At 41.4% G+C, this 27,401-nt stretch overlaps 1 protein-coding gene across 1 annotated transcript in view; it reads left to right on the forward strand.

Moving 5' to 3' along the window:
• The window catches only part of TBCK (TBC1 domain containing kinase), a gene marked incomplete at its 5' end in the record, with an annotated part of 140,900 nt that extends 127,871 nt beyond the window's left edge, over positions 1-13,029 (forward strand). Inside the window, 2 exons of the mRNA XM_080915166.1 lie at positions 803-962; positions 9,640-13,029. Of these exons, the coding sequence (XP_080771292.1) occupies positions 803-962; positions 9,640-9,750 (271 nt within the window). The 3' untranslated portion in view covers positions 9,751-13,029. The remainder of the gene's footprint in view (positions 1-802; positions 963-9,639) is intronic.
• Positions 13,030-27,401: the final 14,372 nt, after the last annotated feature.

The raw sequence follows: 27,401 nt of genomic DNA on the forward strand, positions 1-27,401 counted from the left end.
TCTTCAGGATTTAACCTTGCCATCACTTCCTCAGCGAGCTCCCCGCATCATTCCAAACTTCATATCACAGTGGCTCAAACATCTCTTTTACAGCTTTCTGTGTGTAACTGTATCTTTTTAATATCCAAAGTTATATTTTTTATTCATCTGATTATTCTTTCATGACTTGGTAAAGTGTGTGTGTGTGTGTGTGTGTGTGTGTGTGTGTGTGTATGTGTTTAAGCTTCTGCTTAATGGATGTCTTTGTTTCCTAACTAACAGTGATAGTCAAATAGAGCATCAGAATTCTGAGGTATAAGGAGCATAAGATGGCTCCCGGAGGATATAAACTCAGGAATAATGGATATATCAGCTGAGTGTGCTGGACACATTAACCTGCAACAGAACAGTTTCCAGCTGCTGACGTCTAACAGTTCTAAATGGAGTTTGACTTAGCATCTACTTTGCAAATATTTTTCAGTATCAAATTTGCCTTGAGACAGTGAACTTTAAGCCACGCCCAGATGTGCTGGTAAACTTGATAGCACACAGGCTGTAGTCAGTTGAGAACCATGGCTTAACTGGGTCAGGGTTGCTCCCAGTTTCCACTGATGAGCACATCTCTTCCTTTCTCTTCCACTTTATTTTGAAATTTAATTTTCTTCCTCCTTGGAGGATCTTACTTTGTTTAGCTAAAACACTGGGATGAACATGGAAACTTGCAGTGTTGTCTTCTAGGAATGAGTTGCCTCTGTTTCTCTCAAACGCTCAAGACTCTAAAAAAATGAAAAGGAAAATCAGTTTTCCTTAACCTTCCTGTCAGCTTTCTTCGAGGTCACATTGCAGGCAGCATCAACATCCCGTTCAGCGCAGCTTTCACGGCCGAAGGAGAGCTCAGCCAGGGCCCGTACGCCACCATGCTGCACAGCTTCAAGGGGAAGGTCATTGTGATTGTGGGGCATGTGGCTAAGCAAACAGCTGAGGTAAGTGTGCTCAGAGAAGTCCTCAACTGTTCCTGCCGACTGTCTAGTTGTCAAAACTGTGTTTCTTCAGAGTCACTCATAGATAAGTTTACCTGTACGGATCTGTCTGTACTCATACCCAGAGCAGCTTGTCTCTTAGGGAAGCCTTCTTCCCCTCCACACACACTCTCCACCTCCATCTTTAAAGTCAATTCAGGCATAATATTATTAAAATGAAATTCACAGGGAAGTCTCACGCTTGTGTCATTGAAATGATAATGATCTATTTCAAAACTCACAGGAAAAGCCATTTTCAGTTGCTCAATGGCAGTCCCAATTCCCTTGTCATAAGGAAAGCCTGATTCGTGTACACACACACACACAAAGGCACACACAATAAAAATCTGTTTTAGAAAGCATAAAGATATCTCCTGTAAAACTCAAAGTGTTGAATTAGTCCTAGACTAGTGTGATCCTATTCAGTGATAGTTAACAGTCATGTTGTAACCTACCAAAGGTTTTCAAAGGAAGGTCTTATGTCCTTTTTATAAAAATTTAGACACTAAGCAAACACTTCTAAAAGAAAATCTGTTTTTCAGTACCCACCATTTATTTACCCTACCCTACTCTCAACTAAAGTCTTATAAATCTGTTGACAAGCCCAATAGTGAATCCATCTTTCCTAAAAGAAACTGTCACTTAGTGAGGATGACAAGTTAGTATAATACTGTGAAGCTTGTGGGAATAATGCTGTAACTATAGAGACGGTAATGAGTCTCAGGCTGGATAGCTGTCCAGAAGAAGATTAAATCTCAATGTTGATTCTACTCAACTCAATATGTCCTTAAGAAAATATGGAAACATAGGGAAAATATCACTGTTTAACTATGAGCAAAATTATCCTACTTTAAGAAAATGTCTGAACACAGTCCAAGGATGGAGCCATGTGAGAATTTTGAATGCTTGTGAGAAAACTCTTAAGAAAATAAGGCATGAGTCTTGTGACGTCAGTTACTTCAGGACACGGTGAATTGCTCTTGGAGTGTTTCAGAGCTCCTCACATGTGGAGCTGGAAAGGCCTGAGTTTACTTCAGCTATTAATCATATGCTTCTGTGGAAACCATCTTTGCTATGTGCAGGTTGTCTTTGTACTTGTACACTTTACTCAGGTGACTTTTCTTGACCTTCAGAGTATAAAGTGTCTGATGCTCTGAATAAAGTTGGTTATTGTATAAGACTTTAGTCTACCTCATTTTTAGGCCTCCAGTCTCCCAGGCTCACACTGGAAACTAAACTAGTAAACAAGGAAAAGTCAGATGATTGTACTCAGTCCATTATAACAAAATATTGAGTAGAAGGGCTTTAAAAATGGAGATTTTCACCAGGTGGTGAGGGCACATGCCTTTAACCACAGAACTGATATGCAGAGGCAGGCAGATTTCTTGTGAGTTTGAGGCGTGTGCTCACACACACACACACACACACACACACACACACACACATACACACACACACAAAGAGAAAGAGAGATTGAGATTGATTTGCTTTCTCAGTTCTGGTTTGGCTTGCCAAATTTAACAGTTCCCAAAGCTGAAAAGTCCAAGATCCTGTGGATTCAGTGTCTACTGAGGACCAGCTTACTAGTTCTTAGATAGTCATCTTTTCACTGTGTCGTCAATGGCAAAGAGGTAAGGAAGCCCTTCAGAGTCTGTTCCATAATGGCACCAAAGCTAGGGGGGTAGCTTAGTGGCATTCTTCTTGACTAGTGCACATGAGTCCGTGTAAACTTTCTAGGGTGGGGTTGGAAGAGATAATGGATGAGTGGGCTGTGCAGACAGACAGTTCATTTATAAGGGTTCTAGCCTCGGTTCCTACCACCTACCCTAAGCCTTTCCTCATAATGTCATCACTATGGTCTTTTATATTTTTAGAAAGTGGAATACATGTCTTTATCACTGTTTTCAAACCTCTAGATAAGAGAATGGGAAGCATTCTTTGTCAGTTTCAGGTGATCCCGTCCTGCTGTCCTGCTCTTTTGGGGACAGCCTTTTCCCTGACTTGTTCCAAGCCATTCTTGTCACTGAAGATTTCAGTCTATGGATTTATGTTATATGAGAAGAAAAGGTTTAAATATTGCAGCTTGAACACTGTATATAAAACAGTGACAACTCTTCTACATACATAACTCTGATTCAGTGAATGGTGGGCACTAGCTTACTTTGATAGTCCTGTGAGCTGAAAACTGTCCTGTAGCTATCCTCATAGTTTTTCTATTCTCAAAGCTTTATGGAGTAACATGTCATCATCATCTGTATAGAAATGTAGTAAAGGAGACCCTAACCCACTAGTCTAGACGTTGACCATTTAATTACCATGTTACTAGAAATATTCTGTTTAGTGTGTGGTCAGCTCTAAAGCCAGCTCATATCCATTTTTCATAACAAATGCCAAGTCATCCTCTGGGCACTTACTTGCATGCCCTGCTAAGAAGAAAAATTATCTTGTCCCAGTATGTTATTCTGCCCACCCCACCCTCCCACCCCTTAATTACCCCTCGGCACAAGAATGTGTGCAGCTGAACAATAACTAAGCACGGGAGCCCTCTCCCCTGACCTGCAGAGGTTGGGACTTGGCTGTGATCCATCACAGCCCTAAATGTTTTGAATCTGAGTTTTTATCATATACATTCTATGCATAGTTGACACCATGTGATAGGACCAGGGCTGGCACACAGTGTGGGTTTACTGTTGTAGCTGTCTAGTGTAAAAAGATGATGAAAAATGATTATTGCTGAAATTCACTTCCAAATGTACAGATCAAAGGGAAATAGACCAGAAGACTCCTCGGATCTCCTGACACACGCTGTTATTAGATGGTGGAATTTTATCAGAAATGCTATTCTCTAACACGACCAGTGTATATTTTCCTAGAAATAAGAACTATTTCAAATAACTTTGCTATCATATTTATTTTTTAAAATTTAACTCTACAGAGAAGACTGGTGGGACTTAAATATTTTAATATGTAGTATTTAATGTGATATTTAATATGAAAAAATTTATACATGTATGCTATCTCTGAGAGAAATACAGTTATCCTATGCTTGGCAATTAAGAGTGTATGACCTAGTAACGACTGGACTCACTGATGTGGGTCTAGATCAAGGATGCCTCCAGGTGTTTACCAAACACTACCTTATATCTCATTGTCTGTTTCTTAAATCTGAATTGTATATGTTGCAAATGTAAATTCTTCTATTTAGAAAAGTAAAGAAGGGAAAAGGAAGGAAATTGTTTGATTCCAGAAATTCTGTAGACCAGAATAATGAAAGCAGTCTTGAAAGAGGCTTGCTCACATTGTCTGGGGTTAGATCGTGAGAGGCAGGGATAGAAGCAGGAGAGACAGCAAAGAGTTAAATGGCTGTATCTAAGGAAGACTGATAGGGAGGCTGTCTTTATTTTAAACATAACCTATCTGTAGCCCAAGCTGGCCTCAAATCTGTAACAGTGTCCAGCTGCCCCCTCCAGGGGTGAACTTCCAAACCTAGCCATTGATAGTTTTAAGTGTAATACTACTGGCATTGTATATATTTTAAGTCTTTTCTATTTTTAAATAATTTATGTGTTAAATAGTGCAGTGTCCAGAATTTTCATCAAAGAGATAAAAGGCTGACAATATAATGTGGTAGCAATTATGAAATAAATTCAGTGTAAGTTATGATCATCAAGCAGAGCTGTGGGTTTTTATACCATTCTGGTCTCTCTCATATGTTGAACATGTTTCTTAATAAAAAGGAAAAGAGAAACAATGAGAAGAAATAAAGTTAAGGTATCAGCTATAGAAAACAGAAAGTTAAAATGCAGAAATAATTCACTATAGTTAGTCATGTAACTATGACTATGTAATGTAATACAAACTGTTAAAAACTATTTAAGACAGATTCCTAGTACTATCAGATTTTCTGGTCCCAAAAGTAGATTGTTCAAAACCAAAAACAATATTTAAAAGTTTGTTGTAACCCTAATATATACCATATTAAGGATTTCAAATCTCATAGACACTATGAGAATAGTGCTCTATAAAGTTATATAATGAGTATTCTTATTAACTCTCACCTTTTTAGATAAAAGAATTAGAATTTTCTATTAACTGTGGTTTGAACATACTTGCCAAAATTCATGTTGAAATTAGCTTGTTACTATCATTATGACATGTAGAACCTTAAAGATTATATCTAGCATACTACTGTCACGAGAAAGTATACTAGTATTTGGGTTGGTTATCATGACAGAAGGCTCCTGATAGAAGGGAAGTTTGACTTTCTGCCATGTTAAGATGCACAAGAGGTTCTCACCTGATGTAGCTCCTGAGTATTGAGTTTCCCCTATTCCGGAACTGTTTAAAAGTAATCTCATTACAACATACCTCATCTGCGTTACTCTGTTACAGCAGCATAAGTTCCACAGCTGCCTGTGGCAGGGTATGATGTGACTAGTGGACCATGGCCTCCCCGTCCTGGCTTTGCAGCTGCTGCTTTCAGCTCTGAGTGGATTTCATAGGAAGAAGAAGTGCCCACTTCCTAGTTGTCACTATGTATCATTTCTGTGAAAACTCACTTCACAGTTTATAAAGCACAAGTAAATTCCAGTAAGTAAAATGAAGTACATGAATATAAAAATAACAGGGATAGACACTTACCCCAGTTACCGGAGAAATGTAGTAAGGATTTGACAAAAGGGTGGCATTCAGAATTACACCGGCCATGCGTTGATAGATCCAGCGCCATATTTGATACGCCATTCCACTATCTTGCTCTGACCCTTCTCAGATCTCATATGCTTCTCATTGTTTGTGAGATGTCTAGGTCTACTGACCAAGACCTTCAGGAACTGTTCTAGAAATGGCTTCAGTGATCCAGGAAAGACAACATTGTGCTGGTTAAAATTGGTGTTGCTGTGATGAAGACTTGAGGAAAAGAGTAAATTCCTTATCTGGGCTCAGGTTCAAAAGTGGGCCCATCATGATACTGCATTGACTGAGCAGAGCCACTCTCAGTATAGTGCCCAGGGAGCAAAGAGAAGAAATATCCATTTCCCTGTTACTCCTGGACCCTCAGTCTGAGAGATACTACTGGGCACTTTCAGGGCCAGCCTACACTTCTCAGTCATCTGAGGAAGTACCCTCAAGGACATGCCCAGAAATGTGTTTAAATGAGGCACTTCTCAGTTCCATCATGCTCATAGGCAGGATTCATGATCATAGCATATTGCTATAAATTTATCTCTAGGCGATACTACAGTTGGCATAGAGAAATCTTTTTCTCATCTCAGACTTATATGACTTAGGATCTTGCCAAATTCTTCAAAATTGGCTAAACAGTTCACGTGCATTACCAGTGCAGTGTAATCTCATATTGCAATACTGAATGAGTGCCATATTTTTAGCATTCCAGAGTGCCAAGGGGACTCAGAAGGGTGACTAGATTCGGCCTCCACTCAAATAAGTACATAACCCCAGCCCATTACAGTGTTCTCTCCAGATCCCTCACTAAGTTCCATGCCCATCCAGAGCAGCATTGTTGGGGAAGTCAGAAAGGGACAGGTCAAGTAGATGAGACAAGGCTACTCTGGTTTTGAGCAGTGTGTTAGTTGTCTTATCTCCAGTATAAACGTCAAACTCAAAGCCAAAGGTTAAATGAGGCAACTTAGTTGTACTGCTGCGGTGGCTGGAATGAGACTGGCCCCCATCTGTTCCTCGCCTCAATCTGCTCTTTTTGTTTGCTTGCTCTGCTCATTCCCGTGCCGTTTAGCTTTCTGCAGGGTCCCACTCCGTGTTTCTCTTACACCTTATCTGTCCTCAGCTTATCTATCGTGTCCTGGCCTTATTTAACCTCAAGTACTCTGTGGCTACTCAAAAATTCCATTTCACTCATTTTCCTGCTCCATGGAACTGGATTTCCTTTGGACAAACATACCTATCTCTTAGTCCAAGCTAAGATGCAAGATAAAGAAGGAAAGCAAAATGGAGTGGCACCTACAAAAGCCTGCCATGTGCGCATGTGGTTTGAAGTGTGCTTCCCAAGCTCTAGAAGCACATACCAATACCTACGAGTGACAAGAGTTAGGATAAAAATGCAAGACCTCCGTCCTCTTCGAATGGGTGTACTGCCCACAAGAAGTGCAGTCCAAAGCCTCTAAACCTCGCAGCACTGTCCGGATCTGACTTTCCTTATAGACCTTGGCTGTACAGCCCCATTCTTCCCACCTAGGACTGCACTGTAAGTATTGGAGTTTCGGGTCTCAGACTAACAAACCTCAATGGATCCCATTATTCAGTATTGGCTTCTCAATACTGGCTGTCATTGGCATCAGCTAGAATAGGCTCTAAGCAAGCAACTGCTGTTAGAGTTCAGCCTCTGGAACTCATTACTAGTCTGGCATGGACCTAGATACTGCTACTTACTGACAACCCCAAATAGTTCTGCTGACATCATCCCCAGCCCACTGGAGGACCCTGAACTTACATCAAGGGTACTTACTGCTCAATATGTCCAGCTGTGTTGTTCTGTGGTCTGCAGTCTCTGGACCTTTCCTCCTATGCTCAGTCTCTCCAGCATTTGCAGATGCTGCTGAAGGTCTGCCCCACTACAGATTTCCATGGTGATTTGAGTTTGTATACACTGAGAGCCACACCCAGCATCTTCAAAGCCATTTCTTTCCTCTTTAACCTCAAGCTATCACCAAAATACTACAGCAACTCTCACCATCGAATTTGAATTCCTGCTCACTTCAGGAGTCAGTAATGAAAGCATAATGGAGTGGGAAGGGAGGTATAACAGTTTCCCCAACACCTGTTAAATTCAGAAACTCTTAAATGCTCTAAACCACTACCTTTGTAATCCCCTACTGCATTCCTTTGATTGTTTAGTTACCATCTCCCCCATTCATAAACACCCAAGCCTAGAACAGTGCAGAGTACTGACTAGATGCTCAGGGTAATGAAGAAATGAACAAGTAAATGAGCAGATGGAAAAGCAGGCTAGAGTGTAAAAGATGGAGAGATGTAGCCACTGTTCTCTACAGGACCAGAATTAAACATGAATGATTGGAACCACAAAGAATCAGAGCAGAACTCCAAGTCTTCTTACATGGAAATATGGAAATCCAACAGTGTTTCTCTCCCTCTCCCTCTTTCTCCCCCTCCCCCTCCCAAAATGCAGCTTGCATCCTGTCAAGGCAATCTGAACTGCTCTATCTCCTGGTGCTCCCATTCTGCTTCCCTTTTCAGACCACCCACGTACCAGAAACCTGATGTTTGGAGATCGCCCCTCTGCCTATTTTGCCATCCCAATTTCCAGCTTTACAGCAACCCAGTGTTCCTTCTATCTACAATAGAAGTCTTTCAGCATTACAGCATTAGTTAAGAGATTAGTCAAGAGTGATTGATAGTCCTCTTCTACTCATTTTCTTACTTCCAGAGTATTCTTAAGTGCTGAAAGCTGAGAGCTTACCCACAAGGCCTTTTGGTAATGCTATGTTATCCAGGATTTCCAGCCATGGTAATTGTACTGCTCCATGGAAAATGCAGCTGTGTCAGTAATCATATAGTATGGGACAGTGCTGCCTGTGCATTCAGGTGGGTGAATCTGGGCTTCAAAGATTAGTGAGGCAGCACGGTGGGGAGAAGATGCTCACTGTGACCTGCATGTATGATACCTTCCAACATGCACGATTGCTTATAAATGACGCCTCCATCTGGAGCTGAACTATAAATGACCACTTGACTCTTGTGGGCCTACAGAGAGTGATGGAGAAAGAGGCATGGTCAGTGATGTTGACATCCATTTATCTGTCCTCTCTTCACTGTAAGGAATGCTGCAACTGTAGTCCAGCAGAATATACTCTGCCTACACACTGACACCTTTATCTTTTTGTCTTAAGACACTATTTTGTACAGTTGTCCCTGGACTGCCTGCCTTAGACTCATTTAGGGAGGTTTGAGGGGTTTTTTATACATCTATTGTTTGGTGTTTTTGTGGACTCATGCACCAAGAAGAGATGTCTTTTAAGGTATACATCTTTGAGCCCCAGGTCAATAAAACAGTCTCTGGGACTGAGGCCCTTGGACAGGAAAGGCAGTCAGGAGCCCTGGAGAGGCCAAGTCTGGCACAAGTCTGCGTCAACATGGCTTTTACGGAGTCCTGTGTGCCAGGCATCCGGAAGATCTCTTCATGAGTCCTTATGTATTTCCAGCTGATCTCAAAATGTAAATTTTGTTGCTTCAAAAACATGCTATAACTGGAATGGAGCCCTAAGACATCCTACACAGAATTGTTGTGATAATTTTTATTTCATCATAAAGTAAAAACTTCTTCAAAAGAGACTTGGGACAGCTTTAGCCATCATGGAAGGTCAGGGAATAACAAAGGAAAGAAATAGCAGTAAGTCTCTGGGAAAGAGGCTAACCAACTAGGAAGAGCTTATTCTCCTACAACCTTTACACTGCATTGACATTGTTCACAGTGGATATGGTGGAACAAAGAGTCATGTTTATCCCATAACTTTTTTGATAGAAATAAATATGTGATTTAATTTATACTAAAAGGCAAATGAATGAGGTATGCAAAGGTGGTGACAGTGAACTACTGCTATAAAAATACCTCCCTCCCTCTCTCTCTAACACTGTCCTTTCTTTGCAGTTTGCAGCTCATCTTGTGAAGATGAAATATCCAAGAGTCTGCATTCTAGATGGTGGCATTAACAAGATCAGGCCAACAGGCCTCCTCACAGTCCCCTCTCCTCAGATATGAAGGATGGAGTGCATGGGTGACAAGACAGACTGCCATCACCCCTCACAGCCCACCTCCCTGAGACACAAGTGGACACCCAGACCACTTATCTCGAAGTTTTCTCATGAGATACTTTTGTAAATCGTGATTCAGATGGTCACCTACCTAGGCAAGAGACTTAATTATACATGTATTGCTGAAAGAATTTTCTTAATAGTGAAAGCTGATCATGAAATGTTTCCACACTGCCACATAAAGCCAGAGGAATTCTGTTGACAGGACAGATTTGGCACTATCAAGAATCCAAGATAAACTGAGAAAGCTGCTGTCCACTGCACTGAGCAGACTGTCCTAACAAAGGTGTGTAGAAAATATGATATATTTCACCACCTCTTCTTGATGGCAGAAATCAGAAAGCTAGTCACAGTAAATACAGCATTTGGTAACTCACAAACAAGGTGTGTGTGTGTGTGTGTGTGTGTGTGTGTGTGTGTGTGTGTGTGTGTGTGTGTGTGTGTGAAACTTCATGCACTGGCCGTATTTGACAGCATAATTGTCCACTTCCCATACCAGGCAATTCAGAGAATGACTCAACAGCTTTTCTGATCTAGCACACTCAAGTCTTCATGGACAGAGACTACTTCCTTACCTGCACAGCGGTACAGAGCTGATACCTTCTACTGCTTTACCACAGAACAGTGTTCTTCTTTTCAGTACAAAGAGCTCCTTAGACTGAGGCAGCATGCATAGGCCAGGTGGTTCCCAGTGCTCAGAGGGAAATGGATGCAGGCCCGTCCCTCACTGAGAAGCTATCTCCAGATGCTGACCGCTCTCAAAGAAAAATGAGTGTCTCCAAAGGAATCTCACAGAGGATACAAAGCACACTTAAAGTCAGGCCCCATGCCCAGCAGTAGATGGCCAACAATATAAACTCAATTATATTTTTAAATTTTTCTTATCTAAATTGCTTGCCTGCTTTGGGCACTTTTTTACCTTTATTTTTTCTTATGTGGTATTGTTTCTGATTTTGTGTTTTTATTGGTTTCATTTGTGTGTATGTGTATATCTGTGAATATCTTTGTGCTATTTTTGTTTGTTTTATTCTGGTTTGTTTTTTTAAATGAAAAAGAAAGCATGGAGTTAGAAGGGTGGCAAAGATCTGGGAGACAATAAGATAGAGGAAACCGTGATCAGAATATATTGAATGAACAATTATTTTCAATTAAAAAAACAGCTCCTCAGTTTCCATCATTATATCTGCAATCTAGAAGAAAAGAAATGAAAGGAAAGGCAGACAGACAGAAGTCAGAAATAGGAGGAAGTAAGGAAGGAACATGGACAGGAACGTAAGGAAGAGGCATTTCCCTCCCCTGCAAAGCACAGTCCTCCACTGCCAGACAGTGGCCAGCCTGGATGCACATGGGGCACGCAGGGAATGAGGGAAGCTGCCTCCCCAGCTCTGAAAGCCTGTCTACAGTGTGAGTAGAAGAAGAAAACACGTACTGAGAGCCACAGCCTCCGTCCTGGTATTTCAAAAATTAGGTCCAGAGCTCTACTGAATCTAAAAATCCACAATTGTATGAGACCTCAATATGAAATCAGAAAAACTAAGGCATTTGTAAGAGGAACATTTTTTTTCAGATTTCTTTAATGGCAATGTATCATAATTACTGAAATACGTCCTTTGACTATTTTCAATGTTGTTTCAAAACTGTTCCGTCTTCAAACCCTCTTATTGTTTATCAGTGTAAAGACTGTCTAGTCTGAACATTTCTACAAGAATATCAAGCTTCTGGACCATGGTTTCATTCTGCTACTGTTGTCTTTATTTGCTGTTTTTAATTCTGTGAGTACAGACATGTGGGTGCAGGTGCCCATACACATGGTGTCAGCTACTCATTCTCCAACCTTTTTTGGTAATTTTGTTTTGGGCTGTAGATAGAATGTTAATTACCTTACCAGTAAGCCAGCAAGCTCCGGAGGTCCTGTTGTATTCAACCTTCAGTGCTAGGATTACACACCTCACCACCATGCCCAACTTCTTAGTTGGGTTCTGGGCATCTGAACTCAGGTTTTCATGCTTGAAAGGCAAGTATTCTACCCACTGAGCCATCTCCTCAGCTTGCATCTATGTAAAAATATACTTTGCAAACTGTAAAATTCACCTTTTTATTCTAGGTGATTCAGTGATTTGTTATATTCATAACATTGTGCTGTAATTAATGCTAGTATTTAACTCCAGAACATTTTCATGACCCAAAACCAAAATACTGTATGCATTTGCAGCCATTTTTCCAATAACCTCTACTTGGTCTTTGATTTCATATTTGTGCCTGGACCTAACTTCACTTTTACAAGAAGATATCCAGGTCAGTTAAATTATACTTAGCTATTCACCAGATATCTTTTGAATTATCTACTGTGTAAGATACTAATGTGGCCAATAACTATCATTTTGTGATCCTTACATAGAGTGTAAAGGAAAACAAGCGGAATTATTATAAAATAACCACTGTTGTCTAACACCATTTTTGACCAACACGAACCTTGTCAGTGCCCCTGGTTTTCTTCAGCCTTTAGTGGTTTAACAAACACAGCACTGGTAATCAACTCCAAAAATTATTCTGGATCTTTCCTTTCTCTTACTGGAGAGGCAGAGAAAGGGAATGGGTGGCCCAGGTTTGGCTGGGCAGAGTGACAGAGGGAGAGGATGAAGACATGAACATTGTGAAGAAAACTATAAGAAGAGAGTTGCAGTTCATCTCCATCAGGATCTTTCATGTGATTTTTCCTAAAACATAATACATTTAAGCTTGTTTTAAATGATGGGGAAATGTTTTAACATAGAATTTTTAAGTAATATTTAATATTCTCAACTATAATATTCAGGGTGTCTATGATGGTTAATATTGTCAACCTGACAGGGACTACTCTTACCTAGGATACTGTCCTCCAAGCATGACTGTGGGGGAGTTTCCAGATTGGGTTGATTGATGTGGGATACCCTGCCCTAACTATGAGTGGTCCTATTCCAGTAGCTAGCGTTCAGAATGGAATAAAGTAGAAAAAGAACACTGAGCACCATCACTCATCTCCCTCTGTCCTGACTGAGGATGTTATGTGACCAGCATGCTCAGGCTTCTGTTAACACAACTGTTTTTTCTGTGATATTCTGTGTCCTAAAAGTGTGAGCAAAAATACTCCCTATCTTGTGCTGTTTCTGTCATGGTATTTTACCCCAGAAACAGGAAAAGTAATACAGCATGCTACCCTGTGGGAGATCATATCAATAAAGTTGACCTTAGCAACTGTTTTTAATGTAAACCTGTGGTTTATATGAGTCATTCATAGTATATTGACCCCTACTCTATCACTATTAAAGCCATTTGTCTGTTCTACGCAGAATCCTCTTACCACCATCATCAGCAACACACACACATACACATTTATTTATTCTTCATGATCTGACAACAGTAGCATCTCTTCAGTCCTCTCTGGCTTATCCATGCTTTATTAATAGCCTCAAGTCTGACAAGATATTCTATTCATGTTTCTAGAGGCATATATTACATCATTTTGCTATTATCTGCTCACATTTGAGCTCTATGTTAAAATGAGAGCTACTTTCAGGTCAGTGACCATGAGTTCCAGCACCACAGCTCATTAGACATGCTCAGTATAGGGTTGAGCTGACACTTTGAGTTTTTTAAATGTATGTGGAGGGGGGGAAAAGCATCCCATAGTAAGTTTTTTTTTCTTCCTTCTAAACTTATCTCGAATCCAATGGCATATGAATAAACTGGCATCTCAGTTTACGGAGCAAAAAGTATGAAGTTAGACTTAGCTCTTTGATAATTCTGTAAGTTGGAACAGATAACCTCCAACATGATGAGTTAAATGAGTCCTATTCATTTTCCAAACCATAGACATTGCATGGCATTTTTAATATATAAAATATCTAATACTTAAGATTGACAAAGAAATACTCATGTCAGAAATGAAAACAAGTTCCTGAGTAGCCCCTGTGCAGCCTTGACTTGGTATGCAAGTCAGATGCAGGTCAGGTCTACCCTGCTCTGTACTACTACTTAACTTTCCTGTCATGATGCCTGAGGAAGTGCATGGAAAGGGAAGAAATGGAGACCTTTGCCTTTCAGGCAGAAATTGTTCAACTCATCTCCCTCCTTATCATCATTACTTTCTATTCAAACAATGAAATTCTTTGGGAGTTAATCTCTAATGCTTTAGACAAAATTCACTCTGAAAGCCTCACAGACCCTTTCAAGTTAGGGTTAAAGCTAAAAATTGACATCATGCCCAATCCTTAGGAGCACACACTGATTTTGGTAGACACAGGCATTGGTATGACCCTGGCTGACCTCATTCATAACTTAGGAACCATCACAAAGTCTGGCACAAAGGCATTCATGGAGACTCTTTAGGCTGGTGCAAGCATCTCCATGATTGGTAGTTGAGTATTTGATTCTTTTCAGCCTACCTAGTGGTGAAGCCGGTGTGATCACAGAGCACAGTGATGATGGGCAGGATGCTGGGCGTCTTTTACTGGTAGACCCTTCATAGTTTGTGCAGACTATAGTCAGTCCATTGGCTGAGGTTACCAAAGTGATCCTTCACCTCAAAGAAGACCAGAGTATTTAGAGGAAAGGAGGACCAAGGAAGCAACAAAGAAACACTCACAGTCCTTAGGCTGTTCCATCACTCTCTATGTGGAGAAGGAACGAGAGAAGAAAAGCAGTGATGATGAGACAAAGGAAGAGAAAGGTTAGAAGGAGGAAGAAAATAAGGATAATGTGGAGAAGCCTAAGATTGAAGATGTTCTGACGAGGAGGATGGTAGTGGCAGAGATAAGAAGAATAAAGAAGATTAAGGAGAACACTGATCAGGTAGAGTTTAATACGACTATGTCTATTTGGTCAAGAAACGCTTGATGAATCACTCAAGAGAAATGTGGCAAATTCTTTAAGAGCCTCACCAATGATTAGGATGACCAGTAGGTAGTTAACCACTTTCTGTAGGTCATTTGGAGTTCAGGGCATTGCTCTTCATTCCTTGCTGAGCTCCCTTTAACCTTTTTGAGAACAAAAAATAATATCAAACTATATGTTCATTGTGTATTTATTCATCATGGATATCTGTGATGAGCTGATTTCTGAGTACCTCAACTTTATGCATATCATGGTTGACTTCAAGGAACTGTCCCTGAATATCTCCCAAGATATACTCCAGAAGAGTAAGATCCTGAATGTCATCCACAAAAACACTGTGAAGTGTGTTTGGTTAAAAAACAAATCTTCGAGAACTTTTATGAGGCATTATCGAAGAATTTAAAGCTTGGAGTTCATGAAGATTCTACTAACCATCAGTCCCTCTCTGAGCTCCCCCACTATTACATCTCTTAGTCTGATGAGGTGACTTCCCCATCAGAGTATCTCACATGAAAGAGACACAGAAGTCCATCTGCTATATCACTGATGACAGCAAAGAACAGGTGGCCAACTCTGTCTTTGTAGAACATGTACAGGAGCAGGGCTTTGAAATGGTGTATGTAACTGATCCCGCTGACAAGTGCTGCATGCAGTAGCTCAAGGGATTGGATGGAAAAAGCCTGATCTCAATGACTAAGGAGAGCCTAGAAGTACCAGGGAATGAGGAAGAGAAGAAGAAAATGGAAGAGAACAAGACAACTTTTGAGAATCTGCAAGCTCATGAAGGGATCTTGAATAAGATTAAAAAGGTAATGTCTAATAGGATTCTGTCTTCACCCCACTACATTTTGACAAGAACATGTGGCTGGACAGAAAACATGGAACAGATCATGAAGGTTCTCATACTTCAAGACAACTCTACAATGGGCTACATAATGAACAAAGAGGACCTAGAGATAAAACCTGATTATCCCATTGTTGGGACCCTTAGAAGACTGAGGTGGACCAAAATGACAAAGCTGTCAGGAACTGGTGGTGCTGCTGTTTGAAAATGTTCTGCTCTTTTTCGATTTCTCACATGAGAAACTCAAAACCCAGTCTAACTGCATCTGCCTCATGATCACACTAGGCCTGGGCATTGATGAATATGGGGTAACAGCAGAAGATCCCAGTGCTGCTGTTCCTCCCCCTACTTGAGGGTGATAAGGATGACTCTTGCATAGAAAAGTAGGCTGGTGACCCCTTGGAAGCCTCCGTCTTCTATATAGTGTCACCGTGGCTTCTGCAGCAGCCTTAATTAGCCCTGACCCACTTGGGTCTGCTCAGTGTAGAGGATCTTTTCTATCCTGTCCTTGTGTCATAAGACCCCTCCCACAAAATAGCGAAGTTGGGTATTGTGTATTGTGAGGATGTTTGATTTTGCTGTGAAATTGAAAGTATGCAAAATAAATAAAAATGCTACTTTATATAAAGAAAAGAAGAAAGGAAGGAAGGAAAAAGAACTAGAGGGAGGGAGACCTCTAGTTTCCCTGGCATTGCAGGTACCAGCAGAGTATGTAGTAACTGAGTTGTAGCACACATGGACACAAAGCATGGCCTTGATTCTCCTGAAAGACTTTAAAGTGACAACTTCATAAAATTCTGTTCTATGCACTAATTAGAATTGTCTGCCAAAGAGAGAAGCTACAGAGGAGACTGACAGTGAGATTCTCAGAGTAGAGAAATCAACCCATTGTAGACTGATGGATTTAGAACAGGCAATACAGTTACAAACCTCTGTATGACCATCTCTTTTCCTCTTCCATGTAATAACAAAAATGACACCACTTTGTAGACTTGTACTGGGTGTTTGCCCGGAGAAGCTTCTGCAGTTGTCTTTTGCACTGGAACTCACTAAGATAAGACTTCTGCATTGCTACCATGGGATTGGCTCTGTCCTCCTGTCTGTCATGAGCAGCAATACCATAGCTCCTCTAAATGTACCTACCATTACTCAAACTTGCCATTTTTCTTGATAAATACTATTGTAAAGAGGAGAAACAAGTTGGTACTTAATACTTATTTTTGTTTGAGGGTTCAATATGAAACTCAAAAATCTTTCACAAGTATTGGGTTTTGTATAGAAGAGTTACCACCCTTACCTGTCTTACTGTTGACATGCACAGTATATGCTTTTGGTCACCCACCACCTCTCAATTATGAAAACTGCAGATTTGTGTCATATATTAGAAGTTTTGCACATTATGAACTGTGTAAAAAATAGAATATTTTTATGTTCCTACCTGTTTTCCTTGCTAAAGCTTTATGATAGGTAATTGTCACATGAAGACTAAACTTAAACCTTAGCAAATTATGGGTTCTGTCAATAGACCATGGCATGCATAACTCCTACTGTGGCAATCAGACCTAACATCTCCTTCTGGAATAATTGCTTAATGTCACATCCCTTTCAGTTAGTATATTTTTAGCTGGCACTGTCTGCAGCATTTCAATAATTCTGTTCTACTGTTCACTGTTGTCAGCAAACAACATGGACGGGTACCAGGCACTTGGCTGCCAACTTTCCAGGATATACACATTAATCCTCTGGATGGTGGAGTTAAAATTGCTGCCCTATCTTGGCTTAAAACTGCTGTTGGAACTACAACAAAAGCATTTAAAGCATTAGGTCAAATTCTAAATTTTGCTTCTGACAAAGGGGAGTTACCATTATAAAATATTACTATATGGATACAGCTTTCTTTAAAAGACAGAGTATGGATTACCAGCCTTACAAATAGAAAATTAGTGTGACCACAACATGAAATCCTAAGGAAATGATGCAAAAATAACCTTTTTTTTCATTAAATTTGAGTACTTTTTTGACAACTGTTGTAAATTTTATACCTTCTCCGTCATTTAAGAAGAAAAACTTAGAAACTTAAGTTCTACACTGTGCAGGAACTGGTTACTAGTAGGTAAAGATACCTGTGCCAATCTCTTCCAAGTGCCTTTGGTAGGGATCTCACGTTGGTAGTCTATAAGCAGCCATGTCATAAGGATTTACATCATAGAAATACACAGCTGTCAAAATTTGGGGTTTTCTCTTTTTATTGCGAGATACCCAGTAACACCAGCACATATACCAGACTATATATATTTAGTCAACTTAGGGACGGTATCAGTGTTATATACTGTGATGGCTACAGAATTGCAGCACTGAAACTGATCTGACTCCCCACTCGAGAACATGGAGATACCATTTGTTATATCCTTAGAGACAGTGCCCATGTCTCTCCCCCGTGTACATAATTAAAGTGCATACTTGTAGAACAGAACCTGTGTGTGGAGTGTAACTGATATGCCAATCTGAGAGGAGATTCCTGGGGTTCTTGCTTCAACTTCAAGAGAGTATTGCCCAGAAAACTGACAGCAGTAAAATCCTTTATGTCCAACACAAAAAGTTGGCCCTCAGTCATTTTTTCCTATCTTTTCCATGGACCAGGTTCAAGGGATTGGAAAGTTCCTAGTCAGATATGAAAGGAGACGGGTGAGAGGGAGGTTACTTGCTGGATCTATTAATCATGGAAGAAATAGACATAATTTGGCTTATTTGATGGCTTAAAAAGATGTTTCTGTGCTCAGAGATGAGCTATCATGATAATGTGTTACTTGTCAGATTGCATATTTCTTCTGAAATTATTTTTAGATCTTTAATAAACCCATATAGATTGCATGCATACCATGATCTCTATTTATAATCATTGAAGATTGGAAAGAAATATGGCACTATCACAAGGCCAGATGGCAAAGGATGATTTGTAGAGTGATGCACATCAAGAAGCAAACCCTTTCTTTTAGTGTTGTACTGGCTACATTTCTGTTGTCTTGATAGAACACTACGACTAAACGCAACTTACGAAGGAAGAGTTCGTTTTGGATTATGATTCCAGAGGGAGAGTCCGTCATGGTGAGGAAGGTGAGAAACAGTGCAAGAAGTTGGGAGATCCTAACTTTAACCACAAACACAAGCAGACAATGAGCAGCACCTGAGACAAGGCTATGAACTCTCAAAGACATTTCCCACCCATGAGACATTCTTCCTTCAGCAATACTCTACCTGCTAAAGTCTCCAAAATCTCCCCAAATAGTGCCACCCTGCAGGGACAGAGCATTCAAGTGTGTGAGCCTATGTCCATTTCTCATTTAAACCATCATGAATGGGTAGTGGGGGTTTGTTTTTAAGATTTATTTTTATAGTCATGAATTATCTGTTATTTGTATGACATAAAAGGAGGGAAAGTGTACATCTCACACCCTATGAAAATCAGCCTGAATATTCCCCCCTCAGAGTAAAAGAGAGCTGCCATGTGGTCCAACTATGCCACTCAAAATAATAATGAGAAAGTATAATAATAATAATAATAATAATATAACAGCTATTATAATGATAGTTGTTTCCTATAAAACTGGATATAATACCTGGATATTTGTGTTTATTGTGTAATTGTTCACAATAACCACAGGTGCCCATTAACAGATGAGGATATATATATATGGTCAGACACAAAAAAAAGTCATCGTTTGCAGGAAAATGATGGAAATTGAGATCATTGTGTTATTTAGACAAGATAAGCCAGCTGTGAACAAATACCATGCTTTGTTTCCTTATATGAAATGTTTAGGAGGAAAACCATGAAAGTAAAAGGGGAAAAAGAGAAAAGGACCAGGAGTGGGGTAAAGAAGATGAGGACAGGGCAAGGCCTGTGCAGAGTTAGAAGAATCAATGATCACATTATTTTGTGCAATCATTGTTCCAGTTAGAGAAGTCTTACTAAGTATTTTTCCCAGTGTGAACATTTCATCTCCTTACTGTGAACCTGTTCCATCTTTTCTAACACACCAGGAAGCTCTCCCCCTGGGCGTGTTCCTCTCTAGCCCTTATTGGTCCTGCATGAAGGTCTTCCTACATTTGCCTCAGATAAGGGGCCATCCTGTGAAACCCCTATCAACATTGAATTCTTCCAGGGATTCACCCATTTCACAGAAGAAATGCCACAAATAGTAAATCCGAGAGAGGAGGAAAACTCAAACCCAAATTAGACTGTAGATGTGTTCAAAAGTTTCAGTCCTACTTTGAGCTGCTGGAATCCCACACTGAGCTGCCCCAGTGGTATATAGTCCTCCTAACTGGTAGTCTGTCTGCTTAAAATAAGGCTGTTTTGTTTTTATGCCAAAATGGCATCATGTCCAGTAGTCACTTGGTTTCTGCCAATCAGTCAATCACACATAGGCATGAGAAGAGTGCTTCCATCATGGCCAGGAAAATACCCAAGGCCCCTCCCTGTTTTCCATTAAGTTCATGAACTAGAACTCCAAGCACATGCAACCCCACTGTATCTGAGATGACTGAGGGACAGAGCTAGTTCAGATTGAAATGCCCATAAAGATGTTTGCCATTACCTTTCAAAGAAAAAAAAAAATGGGAAGCTCCGATTGGTAGTTAATACTTTACAAAATCAGTGGGCATTTTATAACGTTTACCTGTAAAACTCACATGTATGTAAATGAAATGAAAGAGGGTAGTTTTGATAAGTCAGTCCGTCTGTCTCATTACAAACCTAGACCTGTTGTTTTCATTTGAATCCTTTACAACAGTAGCAACTCCAACATTTCAAACTGGTGAGTGGGACTTGGTAAGCAAATCTCTACACTGAAGCCATCTCATAAGATAGAACCAGAGCCAGGCAGAAGCTGTTTTCTATAAATAATCAAGCACATGACTTTCTGAAATGGATTTAAATTTATTCCTCTTAATAAAGTAAAACAGTATCAAAAATGACATTAAATTTAATTGCCAGGCAAATTCAGCTAAATAAAATGAATACATTAATAAAGATATTAATTGTTATAATTATTTAGCCCCTTTTAAAATTATGGGTTGGCAGCGAATATGTCACCATGGGCATGTGGAGGTCAGAAGGTGAATTGGGTCCCAGGAATTCAACTCAAATTGTCATCCCTTGTCTTTGCTCACTGATCCACTCTTATTAGCTAAACCTTTAGAAAAAGGAAAATGAAACGGGAGGCCACTAACATTTATTGTGGATTTTTATAAGCATGTAATACTGGGTGTATACTTTATCAACACCTAAAACAAAATGACTGCTTTAAAGATCTGAACAACGGGCTAAGTTAAATATAACTAGTATATATTATTGGGGCAGGGCAGGAAACTAGAAAAATGTAAAAGGGACTCTCTTCCTGACCTGCTTTGGCTCCAAACCCTCACACTTGTGATGCTCTCTGGGATCATGTGCCATTTCGGCTTCACTGTCCTAAAGCCATGGCCCCTCAAGGGCATGTTTGGCTTCTGTTCACCTATATCTGGGGGTGAGGCTGGAATTGGGATGAACCCTAATCCATAGGTTCGGTTGGCTGCCATTTGATTAGTTTTCATGCCTGAGAGAAGGGCTGGACTTTCTCAAGAGCTTCCATTTCAGGGTACTGAGTACCAGGAAGCCCTCTGGAACGGGGGCAGACCATCTCTTCTTAAACTACAACCTTCCATGCAGAGTCAGGCCTCCAGGAGTTCAGTCAGCACTGAACCACCAAACACCTTCCTTGCAAATAAGGGTCCCAATGTGATTAGACTAAAGTGAAAACTGCCACTCTCACCAGAACAATTCATGCACCAGGACAGAAAGGGGGACAGAGGAGCTCTCCTGGAGAGAAAGGAACTCCTGCACCGAATCTCGGTTTCCCTGCTGGCCTCTGTGGTGCTCTCCTCACTGTTCCTGAGCAGTTTTCAGGGGGTCCTCATGGCCCAGCAGTGGGTGATGGCATTTATCCAATCCATCTCCTGGTACATGTGCAAACTCATAAAAAGCATTTCTTAATTGGAAAAATATTGTTCACATATGCTTACACAGTTATGCAAATATGATAGCTGTTCTGACACACTGTAAAGCCAAATTGTCTGACCAATGGTATAAGTTCTAAGCAATAAATATAGACACCCCAGATGTTGCTCTTTGAAACTCATGTACTTGGTCATCCTCTGCAGCATAAGCCCACGGCAAGGCTTCCTGCGTGGAGCTGCGATTCTAATCCACTTTCTTGCTGCAATGTGCATGCTGAACTGATGGCTTGAACTAAGAGCCTTTCAAACTAACACTAGCATCTCGAACCCAAGTTTCCAGACTTAAACCATGCTCTCTTTACAGCCTCTGACGCCCTAATAAAAATCTGGCCTTCTTTATTTTTTTCCTGATAAACATCAACACCTCCATGTCAGAGATTAACTCTGTTTTAAATCCACTCCTTCAGTTTTATCTGCCTCTGCCCCTCTGCCCCGGGAGCTCCCTCCTGAACTTCAAAGCAGCTCTGTGGTTCCCCTTGGAGAAATCAGTGAGAGATGAAAAGCAGCTGCCTTTATCTCCGCCTGCTGAAGGCCAGGCTGCTCAGGGCTCAGAGCACACTGGGGGCGGGGGAAGGACTTGAGATGGATCGGGAGAGGGCAAGTTAGAATGGGAGGAGGGGTGAATTAGAATTGGAGGGAGTCAGAGGATCAATTATGTACAAAGAATGCATAATCCAGAAACAACGGTATCTATTCTACAGGGGTAGAACACATCCCGATACAGATAAAACAACCAATGGTTTACCGAAATTTAAATACTTTGTGCGTAAAGTTAAAATACTATGGAGTGCAATCTTATTAAGAAAACAAAATAAAGCCTACCTCTGCACTTGTCAGAAGGGACAGAGCTAACTGCATGTTGATAACACGGACTAACCTGACCCTTGGGAAGTTATTTGAATGTGGTTGGCGTTAGGGCTGGGCCGCTGATAAAAGCTAGTGAGCCATGTGGATAGTGTTTAAACTTACAGACAAACAGAAGCTGTGGGCCAAGGCTGCTCCTAATGAGACCAATTCTCGGGCAGACAAACAAGTTGCTCTGTCCTGTCAGCCTCGGTTTTCTTACCTGTTGAATGGGGTTGATTCATGCCTGCTTTGCAGGGTTGGCTTGAAGTCTAAGGGAGAACCTCGGTGGGAGGCACACTGTGGAGCCCACTAGAAATAAAGAGAGAAAGAGCTGGTTTTGAGCTATGTATAACTAACCTCCCAGAGGAGAGATTTTCACCTAATTATTGGCTCACCCTTAAAGGCCCAGTAAATCTCATAACTTCTCGATGCTTCAGGTCTTTTTCCGCCCATTAAAAGTAGAAGTTAACCAGCCGAAGCTGAAGGGCACAGGCTCACATCACGTGACGAGCCAGAAAGAAGAAAACTGGGCCCTTCCTTTCCAATGCTGGCCCTGAATCCAGACTGCTGGGCACAGAAACACGAGTGGGGCGGGCACTGTGTAATCCTGTCTGATTCTTGCTGAACAGTTAGGAAATGGCACCTCATCACCAGGGTTATTTGCCAGATATCCTGACTCTGGCCAGCTGCTGCAGCTCCTGCACTCCACGGGAAACATTCTACCCTACCACTGCAAAGAGCAAGAGCGCTGCACGCCCTCACCACCTTCTTTTTGAGTCCTGTTTTGAGTCATCTCCTTTTATGGAGATGCCAGCTGAAATCTCTTTCAATGACTGCCTATTGCCAGCCCTCTGTCTTGCCCTGTCTCAAAGGGCATTTCATCCTTTGCCTGCATCTGTTTCCTGTGCCACAGTCGTCCCTGCAGTGGGGGCGGTGCCTTCTGGGACCCTCAGCCTCAGCAAAAGTTTCATCTTAATGCAAAGATTAGAAAATTGGTTTCCTGCCACTAAGCACAACAAGTCTTTCCCCTTGCTACTCCAGTATTGCTGCTAGTAATGAATCAGTTACTGTATCTGAGAATTGTGAGCTTAGCCTACAATGGTAACAATGTTTCCTTTCTTAGAAGGAACCCTAACCGAGAACCAACACCAAATCCAAAACAGTGTTTTAAGATAACAAGTTTTCCACTCCAGCTTTCAAGTTTAAAGACTACTTTAAACATATGTATCACTACAAGTGCTTATACTAAATATAACTGGAATTTAAATCTAGTAGGGTAGTTGTATATCTACAATGTTACTTCAGATATTTTCTAAATATCTTACATACTGATGGAATTTGCTCCAAGAGCACTTCTGGGTTATTCCTTCCTTCCTTCCTTCCTTTCTTTCTTTCTTTCTTTCTTTCTTTCTTTTTCTTTCTCTCTTTCTTTTTCTTTCTTTCTTTTTCTTTCTTTCTTTCTTTTCTTCTTCCCCTTCCTCTCTCTTTTTTTTACTTCTTTCTTACTTTTACTTCCCCCCAGCCTTGGCATGCCTGGGACTTGATAAATAAACTATGCTGGCCTGTAACCCCAAAAGATCTGCCTGCTTCTGCCTCCCAGTGCTAGGATTAAAGACTCCCTTGGCCATGCCTGGCCTTCTACATTGTTTATGCCTTGCAATGGTTGGGAAGAGGACTGATTATACACTCCACACAGGTAGGGGACTCCAATGCAGCATGTAGTTGAAAAGTCTATGCACCAGCCATTAGATGGGGGCTTTGGCTTGTCCTTGCCTGGTTTTGTGGCCTGAGGCATGTAATTTAATCTGGCTGAACATCGATGTCCACTTCTGCCATATTGCTTTAATGATTTCACTGTCACAGAGGGAAGAATTAGGTGACACTGGTCATCCTCTGTACCCTCATGGTTGGGCTGAGTGGCTTCTGGAGTCTCCTGCCATCAAAGTACAAGCCATAGCTGCAGCAGCCAGTGAGATGCATGTTTCAGCCTGCAGAGGTCACCTCCTTTATTTGCTGTGTAAATGCTATGATGGGCTAGGAAATCCAAGGCAAGCGGAGAGGGTACCACTGAAGTCCTTGAAGAGTTAGAGAACAGATGGGAGACTTGTACGGAGACTTAATTAGGATGATGAGTTTTACTCTGATCTGCAAATAGAAGAAAGAACCCCCCCCCCCCCAACCCCAGAGACTCCTAGTCTGTGGACACTTAAGAATCAACATCCCTTTTCGGTTCTCCTTCAAAACAGCTTCATTTCCAACTGTGTATCTGTCTCCAAATTAATTTGTTTCAAAAATTGCCTCTCCAACTAGACTGTAAGTTACAAGGGTGCTGGGGCTGCCACGGCCCCTTTGCCTCTTAGGTGCTTAGCCTGGTGCTTAGCACTGGCACAGCACCAGATGCCCAGATTTTGATGTGCATGGATGGATTCAGTGGAATGGAAGCCAGGCTGCAACGGATTAAGGTGTAAATTGGAAGTGAGGGGGGCAGTCTAGAGATGAGATGTAATTATGAAGGTTGAGAGAAAGGAACTGGATGTGACAGAGAGAATGTATGGGTGAGGAAGGTTATAATGGTTTGTTAGCTTGTAGAAACGATGAGATTTGCATATGTTTGTAGCAGGAAAAGCAAAGCTCAGGGAGCAGGATTAGAGGAAAGACAGGAACCAGGACCTGGGCAATGGCAGAAAGATGGGGGCAGGTTCTGAGCAAGGTGGCATGGGGGTGTGGCATGCACTGGTAAGGAATAAATACCAGTCTCTGGTTTCTCTGTAACTTGAGGAGGAGGGTTGCTGAGGCCCGCTTGAAGGAAATGAGGAAGCTTTGGATTTCCTGGCTTGGGGTAGGGAAGAGGGCTGACTAGAAAGCAGGCTGTGAAAGAGAGACTTGTTCTTTCTTAGCACCTGACATGCTGCGGAGGTAGAGTGGAATGGAATGTTCTGCACTGCATAGTGGACCCCTGTGCAAAAATGGTAGTGGATGGAGGAGGAAGAAACAAACTAACATAATAATTAACACTGTGTGTGTGTGTGTGTGTGTGTGTGTGTGTGTGTGTGTGTGTGATCAGATGGCTCTTTGGCTTTTCATAGTAGAAGATGGGATGCTAGAAGGCTCTGGAAAGTGAGTCTCAAACAGCCTCCACTGGACCTGAGAACTCATCTGAGGCTGTTGGCCGGGACCCCGAGTTCTCCCAACAAGGTCTCGTCATGAAGCATCCTCAGAATGGAAGCTGAGGTCTGGGAAAGGTGGTTTGTGTTATAGAAGCCATGAATCTGTCTCTCTTTATTTTTCCATCCAGTGTAGACCTAAGCCTGACTGGTATGACCAATGAAGAGGAAGCAAGCAGAACTCATGGTTTTTAGACCAGCCAAGAAAAACAGTGAGACCGAGTCAGCATTTCTATCTCTACCGGATGCATCTCCCACACCTTATAATAATTTGCAACATGTATCTGATTCTCCTAAAAGGAAATTCAGACAGTTCCCATCAACATTGATAATAAAGGTACACGTTATCTTACCGACAGTAAAGGTGATAGAATTAAAAGGTACCCAGTCACAATAAAACCATGTTTCAATAAGGACCCATGTAGAAAGAACATGCTTAAACTGGCGGTACTCTCAAGATGACATATGAACATCCAGGTGAGAAACCCAGAACATGAGGTTGGGTGGAGATGTGTAAACTGGCCCACACCTAACGCATTATCTGCCATTTCTGACCATTAAAGGACAATGACACTGCCCAGTTGTCACAAAAAAGACTGGCATGTGTTTTCCAAAGTGAAGGAGACCGCCTCTCCCGGCTGAGTCCCTCATCCTGTGAGGTAGGAACCTTGAACGCTCTGCTTCCTCAGTAACTGCCGGAAGCTGCACCAGCTCTTGTTCTTGGGCAGAGGCCAAGCCACCTGGCATCAAAGGCACTTGGCGTCATTTCCTGCTCAGATTTCCAGTTCAGCTGTACCAAAGGCTCTCACAGTTCTCCATATCAAATTTAACAAATAAAACTGCAGTCTCCTGAGTTAAACTCAGATTTCAGGTGAGCTATGAATTATAGACTTATAAAAATAATTTGCAAATAAAAAACTTCACATACTAAAATCACCGAGACCCGAAGTCTGCACACCTCAGTGAACTTGTACACAGATGACCATCTGAAGCTGTGGCACTTCATGTTGGATTTTACACATTTTTCAAATAAAACAGATTATCTATTTTATGTACCTTTTTACCACCAAAAATGAAAAATGACAGAATTCTAGCTAGAAAACAATTAGCTTTATATCCTCTTTCATAGACTATGATTCCCAGAGCTAGTACAGGTTTGTAAGTATAAAATCTTAAGTTCTGTTCAGATTTACTAAAGGAGGAAGTTTGACATAATGGTACGAGGTAATAGTCTGATAGCCAGTGGTCTAGAAATTGACCTGATACCTTGGCCTAGAATATCCTCTGCATGTCACAGAAAAGAGAGCAGCAGAGACAAGGTCATGTTCTCACAGACTGCTCATGATCTGGCAGTGTAACTGAGGCGTGGGGGCAAAAGTGACAGCATGGAGGGGGTAATGCGGCTTCATTCCAGGGAGAGTCCAGGCACAGCAGTTCCCCGCACCCTCTCTGCTGCTGAGCTAGGCCCGTGCAAACGCCAGGCCTGTGGCATCTGACCACTGGAGCCTGGCAGAGGTAGAGAGAATGCAACCACACTCACATGGCTTTCAGGTCCATCCTCCCCACAGAAATCCTAAAAAGGACTGCGTTAAATAATAATAATGATGATCTGTTCTTGAGACCTCACCCAGGAGGTAGCCAAACCTCATGAGGCACCGATGGAACTGGACTTCCCTGCCCCTGCTGGTAACAGTGCAGAAGCTGAAGACACGAAGGCCGCAGCCATTTGTGTAATCCTGTTAGTCCGAGGAAGTCAGGAGGAAAGGAAGTTCATCTTAGTGTGGGGTTAGCACAGGAAATGTCAGTGCCCTCACA

This window comes from Micromys minutus (assembly GCF_963924665.1).
Source record: "Micromys minutus genome assembly, chromosome: 4".
NCBI lineage: Eukaryota > Metazoa > Chordata > Mammalia > Rodentia > Muridae > Micromys > Micromys minutus.